The 8,161-nt window shown below is 33.7% G+C and overlaps 2 protein-coding genes across 4 annotated transcripts in view; one reads left to right on the top strand and one right to left on the bottom strand.

Annotated features, from left to right (window-relative positions):
• The first annotated feature begins 182 nt into the window (after positions 1 to 182).
• On the top strand, positions 183 to 1,854 carry LOC119840410 (ATP-dependent RNA helicase DBP10-like). Its single transcript, XM_038367010.1, has 2 exons — positions 183 to 337; positions 1,656 to 1,854. Exons 1-2 carry the CDS (start codon positions 223 to 225, stop codon positions 1,823 to 1,825), a joined length of 285 nt encoding a protein of 94 aa, XP_038222938.1. The 5' UTR covers positions 183 to 222; the 3' UTR covers positions 1,826 to 1,854.
• A 3,334-nt stretch (positions 1,855 to 5,188) lies between these two features.
• LOC119840351 (phosphatidylinositol 4-kinase beta-like) overlaps positions 5,189 to 8,161 on the bottom strand; it is a 40,778-nt gene continuing 37,805 nt past the window's right edge. For all 3 annotated transcript variants that reach the window (XM_038366929.1, XM_038366931.1, XM_038366930.1), the window contains exons 8-10: positions 7,323 to 7,434; positions 6,539 to 6,680; positions 5,189 to 5,770 (exon numbers count right to left, since the gene is read on the bottom strand). In XM_038366929.1, the coding sequence (XP_038222857.1) occupies positions 5,589 to 5,770; positions 6,539 to 6,680; positions 7,323 to 7,434 (436 nt within the window). In that variant the 3' untranslated portion in view covers positions 5,189 to 5,588. The remainder of the gene's footprint in view (positions 5,771 to 6,538; positions 6,681 to 7,322; positions 7,435 to 8,161) is intronic.

The raw sequence follows: 8,161 nt of genomic DNA, 5'->3' as shown, positions 1-8,161 counted from the left end.
GTTATGGGTGTTTGTAGGCATGAAGAGGTGTGTGTTGACAGCCTAAGAAAATATTACTTAGAAAAAACTTGAAGTTTTTTTTTATAGATAGAGTAATTGAAGATGAAGGTTTATATGTATGATAACATATATTAAACTAAGGCGCGCGAGGCCGCGGGCAACAGTTAGTTCTTTATAAATGTGCACTTATAATGACACACGGTACAGGACGGCGGCCGCAAGATGATCCGCACGGAGAGCGGCGGGCGCGTGCCGGCCTCGTACCGCAGCGGCAAGTACGACGAGTGGCGCCGCCGCAACCACGCCGACGCCGACGCACCCGCCCAGGCGAAGCCGCGTGAGTTTACTATATTTTTTTTTTTTTGTGTGGTCGAGTAGGGAAAGAGTAGGTGGACCACCTGATGTTTAGAAGCATACGCAATACTTTGCCGGCCTGTGCAATACTCTCGTTTGATTCGCTTGATCTTTATACACGGTGGTAGCTACCTTTGAGTAAGCAAACGACCACCTGTTGATAAGTGGTCACCATCGCTAGTGTTACTGGTGCTTTGCTGGCTTGTGGCATACGCTTGTTTGCTTGCTTGATCATTTTATACTCCGTGGTTCCTTTGTTTTATTATAATCACTTGCTGTTTTCACGGGTTAGACAAACATCTCTTGATTCTTGCAAACATTCCCTTATCTATACTAATATTATAAAGCTGAAGAGTTGTTTTTTGTTTGTTTGAACGCACTAATCTCAGGAACTACTGGTCCGATTTGAAAAATTCTTTCAGTGTTAGATAGCCCATTTAATGAGGCTATAGGCTATATAAGTACCACGGGCGAAGCCGGGGCGGACTGCTAGTATAATATAAGAAGGAGAATTGCAGTGAATTTTGAATCTGATCTCTATACTTTCGGAAGAATAACATTATTTTAAACTTGCTACATAGCTTATGTTACTCAGTGAAGTTTCAGCTATCTAATGGTGATAGAATTTTTAAAATCGGTCCTGTAATTTTTGTGTGAAACATTATAAACATATACACAAGCATACAAATTTTACTTTATCTTATCTTATATCTTTAAACGAGCAATATATATATATATATATATATATATATATATATATATATATATATATATATATATATATATATATATATATATATATATATATATATATATATATATATATATATATATATATATATATATATTTATATTTATATTTATATATAATTGGAATCTCGGAATCGGCTCCAACGATTTTCATGAAACTTAGTATATAGGGGGATTCGGGGGCGATAAATCGATCTAGCTAGGAATCTTTTTTAGAAAATGTCATATTCGTGTTTTATCGACTTAAACTTACTTTTTTAACAAATAGGAGGCGTTTAAGTAGTCCCAATTTATTATGACTCTTCCTGACATCTATTGGCGAATAATTAAAGTTCCAGCATATGGCGTTGTTAAGTAACGAAGTCAATGAGTGTTTGCTTTGAGGTTAGACTAATTGTTTATATTGTTTTGTGTCTTCTTAATGCACGTGTTTACTTAAAAAAAAATGCCTAAACGATCTTGGAAACTTCACGAAGGTAAACCGAGCAAAGCTCGGTCATCCAGGTACTATCACTTATATAAAGTATTTTATATTCAAAAAACTTCCACAGCGTCAGAGTTCCGTCCGCGCTGGATGAAGCACAACGAACGTGTGTCGAAGAAGATGCAGGGAGCTAACGAGATGAGAGATACGCAGCAAATCGTCAAAGAAAGGTTGAGAAAAGACAAGATCAAGCAGAGGCTGAAACACAAGTCCAAGGGAAAGAAGAGAAAGCGATGATATTGTGTTTAATAAATATGAAAGCTGAATTCGCGTTTTCTTTGCATCACCTTGGAAGCATTTTTTGTACATTAAGATTTAATTTGAATTAAGAAAGAATTCTTTATACTCTCATCCTAGCATTTGAAAAATGTTCATATATAAAACTAGATTGATTTACTTCACTCGTATCCAGATAAAAAGTAGCTTATGTGCTTATCCAGTATATAAACTATGTACGTACCAAATTTCATTATACTACATATATATCAGCTGGTTTTTACCAAATTTCACGTTAGTAATATTTAAACTAGCAGCTTGCCCCTGCTTCGCCTGGGTTGAACTGGGAAAGCAAGAATACATAACGTAGCTAACGTTATTTAGTAAAAATACATATAGCTTCCGTAAAAGAATTTTTAAAATCTCTTGAGTAGTTTTGAGTTATAGTAACAAAAAAATATTCACAAATTCTTTTACATTTGCTTGCTTGTACATTCGATATTTCACAAAACATCTGTCAGGCTATGTATCTAAGCAATTCAATCGTACTTGATATAGAACCTCTTCAAAGTATAATAATAAAAAAAACTCCCATCTTTGAAGACAAATTAATTATTTTAGTTTATTATATGATTTACGACAAAAAAATTAATATACCTGCTATTTGTCATTTAACCTTGGCAACAAACAAGTCAACAGCCAGAATAAAATTAATTTTTAAATATTTTCCTCAAGCGAAAAACTAATTACTTTTTAGTAAATAAAATATACTAACGACGTCACAATTAATACTTCAATAAACGTATTATTCTAAATAAATTTAAAAATAAAAGACGCCAATTTGGTTCATGGTTTAATAGGTAAGCAATAAAAATCCTCAAAAATCATAGTATAGTTATATTTAAAAAAAGATAGACATTAGTTATTTACCTAAAATTATCTGTACACGTCGATAAATAACAAGCATAATCGATTCGGAGGAGAAACATTGAAATTTGGACTGAATCATATTCTGGTATGTAGAGAAAACATATTTACAATTTTAAGAGAATCTATCAAACATACGATTATAGAATACGATAATATATAATATAAAATATTTGAAGGTACATTACATACTTATAAGCTATCAACACGTCAGTCGACACCACAATAATATAACAGCGAATACAGTTCGAGCACGCATTACAAAAATTTTGTTCGAAAATTATATTCACGTTTTTCAAGCATTTACACCAACAAATTACAACAGCCTTAATATATTTATAATATTTATCTTCAAGCAGACAAATCTCTCGATTTCTTCACAAATCGATAAATATACGATTTGCTTAACATTGCTTCAATGTTTTTCGCCTAACAAACACCGATTGTTTTGGTATCTCGCTTAAATTTACTTTTCGATAACTATCAAAGTCCCCTATTCAGAAATGAAAAGTCATTACATACAAAATCGTCACGATGAAGATGAAAAAAATAACTTATCGTAACGATATTGAATTGTGACCCTAGTAAATGACCAACTCGTTTATTTTAACCAATATAAAAATGGAATGCCTTTTGATATGGTGTTTAATATTATGCTTGCAAATTCCGTTTTCATGTCATCACTTCAACAAAATAACCCATCCAAGAAACATGCAAAATTCATCATTTGAATTATTCTTAACATTCAATGATAAAATATTAAAATACAATTAATTAATTATTGCATTCTGTAGACTTATTTATATTGAGTAGATGGAGAAATATAATCGAATTTCTATAGGATAAAGCTTAAAATTTGGCAACAATCTTATTCACGTTTATGGATTGAAAGAATAGCGCATATATTTCTTGTTACGACTAAAACAAATTACAATTCTATTACAGATCCACTCGACAAATACAGTAATCGTAAATCAAGGTACACATTATTATAAATATCTAAATTAAAGATTTGACAAAATATCTCAATAAATTGGGATTTTATTTTTTTGTATTGACCTAAACTTCTCATTCAATTCACCATCATCATGTTAACGACGCTATAATTTAATAATTATCAAAAAATTGTATAATGTAACTAATGAAAGTATTCTTTCACAGCTCGCGTCACGATAATTCTATCTAGATAGTATCTTAGTTGGTGTCTTGGACATGTCTATCTAACATTGTCTAAATCATAGCTATACAAATTACAATAACTTCCGAATCTAACTAGATCGTTGACACGCCTAGCTTCCACAGTTAACCGCACATCCACACAGACAATTTACATTAAAACTTATTCGGATAACGAACCTAAACCTAAACCATTTCACGCCGAAACAATCAGTCTTCTCATTGCGAAAATTATTTTTATATATTTACATTTCCTGACTTACAACTGCATGTTCATTTACAAGGGAAACCAGTAGGCGCTACGAAACCAAACATATGCTTAGAGTTTGATTAATATTTATTTTATTATTAGATTAAATATATTTTTAATGATAAGGCGTTGTCATATAGATGGATAGAGAAAACGCAGCGAGGCGAAATATAATCAGGCAATTTTGTTCGACAGCTAAAAAAAAAAAAACTAAAATAATACGTAAGGAAAATCTCGCTATTTATTTCACATCGATACGTTTTCGGGTCATAATATTTCGAAAAATAAATTCCTCAGCACGACTATCAATTTTGATCCAAACAAAAACATTGTCACCTATCCTCTTGCTATATTGACGTTTAAACTCCACATTTTGTCTCGTATTTGCTTATGCAAAAATATGCGTCGGTAAATGAGACAAAACACAAGTGAATGGTTACTATTGTGAAACTATCTATAGATTAAAATGAAATTAAATAACAAAAAAAACGTAATGAATGAAAAAAATTGCCGTCACGACGAAATGTGAACGCACTTTTGACGTCAATCTAAAAACGTTTCTACGGAAAACTACAATGGACGGGTCAAACAAATGTTCAACAGAACAATACTATGATATTGCTTTGTTCATATATTTAATTTATACATGACGTGTTATATGGCACTAATATTTAACAAAAACATCTCGATTGAAGATTTTATTCGGACTCTTGAGATATATTTTTATTTTTATAGTTCATAAAAATATGGTGTATAGTGGGAGTGAAATCGGATGTTATGTTTTAAATATAATTACATTTCAATTAATGTTAATACGATGAGATAATTTCATGTAAATAATATTATGCCATTTCATAAACCCATTGAGAGTTTTTAACAATGATCGTGTAATCGATGGATTTTATTTCGAAAAAAAATTCTAAATAGAGCTGAGTCTTAATTTACATCTTCTACTGTTTGTTTTATATATTACCAAAGTGACGTCACTCATGTTGTTGGAATAAGTTCCTGTCTGTGCTTTTTCATATGAAAATAAAGTTCTTGTTTTAAACTAGACAATGTTACGCCAAGCTTCAGGGTCTTTCCTGTATTTCTGGCGTGTTAAGCAACACAGTAAACAGTACTAGTAGCAGAAGTAGTGTCGTTGCAGAGCTTTCCTATGTAGAGCAGTTACGGACTGTCAACATTATACCGGGTTTTGAAGTAGAGCGAGTATGCGCGGCTTAAGAACGCTTTTGATAAAGTACTGGCAATGGCAGCTACAGGTCTCTATGTAGAGCGAGCTAGCACCAAAGTATGCTATTGGTATTTATAGTAGAATTAGTTAGATGCCAGGAGGCTCTATGTAGAGAGGGCGGGCGCGGCTGCAGAACCCTTTCGATAAAGTACTGACAATACTAGCTGCAGGTCTCTATGTAGAGCGAGCGAGCGCTACAGTATTCCATTAGTATAGTACTGATAGTTATCATAGAGCCGCGTGGAGAGCGAATGTAGCGCGTCACTGACGAGTCTGTCGACGAGCTGGCGCAGCTGCGGCTCCGTGCGGCCCACGTGGAAGCGCGCGCGGAACGACGACACCGCGCTGCTGCTGCGGAGACACGCCAGCTGACCACCTGTCGACAGAATATTCCTTGTTAAGAAAGAAAGAAAGAAAGAAAGAAAGAAAAAACATTTAACACTCTTATGGTACGTTTACACGCTTGCCAAATCTCGCAACACACAAGCGTGTAGATGGGGTGTTCGGCTCGAGCCAGTGTCGGTTTTTCACACAGATCTAAGGAACGCACTCGGAAGCGTGTAAATAATTCCCAAACGTTTGTGAAAGCTTGGAGCTTGTGGACGCTTGTCAAGCCATACCAAGCGTGTAAATGTATCATTATACATTCATACAGAATACTATTACATGTACTAAATGATGCAAAAAGTGAAGCTCCGCCACGTAGTATGATAGTTGATAGAGATAGCTAATAGAGTATCAAACCAATTTCATTGCCCATTTTTTTTGTTCGTAACACTAGATGTCCGTTGGTCAACTCATGATAAGCAAAGTTTTGTTTCTTTTGTATGAAATAGTATTTTAGTTTTGTTTGTTTTTTTGTAAAAGAACTCTGTCAAATTAGGATAATACCCTGTAATGATAGTAAGTTCTATTTAGTGTGAATAAATAAATAAATAAATAAATAATAATTATGTTGTAATATTAATGCGCTAAACACTACAAAAGTAACGATCATAATCATGACCAGAGCCCTTAAAAAACAGATGATCTATGCTATAGGTCTCTCGTATCTTTTAATGTATAGAATATAGATTGTATACAATCCAGCTAACATCACACCAATACGTATATAACTACAACAACTTTGAAATCGAATCCGTACCCATTCGCATGGTGTCCACAAGATGCAATATCTGGTCGCAGTGTTTGCGCGCCGCGATGAGACCGCGCAATATGAGTATCTTGAAATACGCGAACATATCGGAATTCTCGCCGTCCATTACTTCCACGAACTCGTTGGTCAGCTGCGACATTTATTACTCATTAATCTTATACCTTTAAACGAGCAATTCTTGTATATATATATATATATATATATATATATATATATATATATATATATAATTGTAATCTCGGAATCGGCTCGAACGATTTTCATGAAATTTAGTATATAGGGGGTTTCGGGGGCGATAAATCGATCTAGCTAGGAATTTTTTTTAGAAAATGTCATATTCGTGTTCTATTCGTGTTTTTTTATCCTGACATCTATTGGTGAATAATAATACTATTTTGCTTTGTAGATAGCTGGACAACTGAAATAACACATAGGCACTTTTTATACCGATATTCCTACGGGATACGGACTTACGCGGTTTCAACCGCAGGTCACAGCTAGTATAGAAGAAAATCAGTAAAAATAACTATAGTATCATAGATAACAACCATAGTAAAATTTCATACATTAGGTATGGCGGTAGGATGGTTAATATATAGCAAAAAATCATATTCCATATATTAAATCTATCCAGTTAGAAAATGAACATCGGTTAATCGAGTTATCAAATTTATCAATTTAATTATTCCATACAAAAAGTGCACAACAATAGAATTGATTAAATAACAACATACATAAAAGTGCGGTCTTTGAATTTCGAATAAATGATTACCTTAAACGGTGAACTCTCGAAACCCAAGTTCTTCGGTGATATCGAAAATATAAATCCAAAATCGATGTGAATGATGTGTCCCGCGCTGTCTAGTAAAATGTTGCCATTATGCCTGTAATACAGAAAATCATACTAATATTATAGATGTTTGTTTGAATGTTTGTCCGTCAATCACACTGAAACTACTCTACGGATTTTGTTGAAATTTTGGTATACAGACTGGGTATGATCTGACTGGAGCGACGGAATACTTTTTTATCCCTATTAAACTTGGGGAACAGAAATCTTGACATCCGGGCGGAGCCGGAACGAGCGTCTAGTAGTGTCATCATTTTATTAATTAATATTTAACATTTTATATTATACATTAATTAAATACTTTAACTGGTGCATCAATATCCAAATAAACAATACAAAGCTAGATGCCTTGTACTTATAACCAATAATGAATTGTAATAGAGTTGCTAAAACTAAGCACAGGAAAATAGTTTAGTATTTCCGACATGCTTATAATAAGGGAACAAGCGACAAGATTATAATAAGGGAATAAATGCATATTAGGTAAAATCATCTGTTTTCAGTATATTTTGAGTTATGTAAACAATATCCCCATCCACCCCCACTTTTTTTATATCATAGCGGAGAACTGAACTACTGGTTTACTTGTTGGTAAGCGTTCACCACCGTGAACATTCGCAGACCTAGGCGAATGTTCATGGGCGGTCTGAGGAGGTAAGACGAAGCCTACGCGAATGCACTGACCGCTTTTAAGAGGGTAAGGGATAAGGACGATTGGAAATAATATAAGAATGTATGTACTGGGAATGATGAAGAAAAGA

The sequence above is a fragment of the Zerene cesonia genome, chromosome 6 (assembly GCF_012273895.1).
Source record: "Zerene cesonia ecotype Mississippi chromosome 6, Zerene_cesonia_1.1, whole genome shotgun sequence".
In the NCBI taxonomy this organism is placed as follows: domain Eukaryota; kingdom Metazoa; phylum Arthropoda; class Insecta; order Lepidoptera; family Pieridae; genus Zerene; species Zerene cesonia.
The sequence above is the reverse complement of the archived record's forward strand: the minus strand, read 5'-3'. Positions and strand labels throughout refer to the sequence as shown.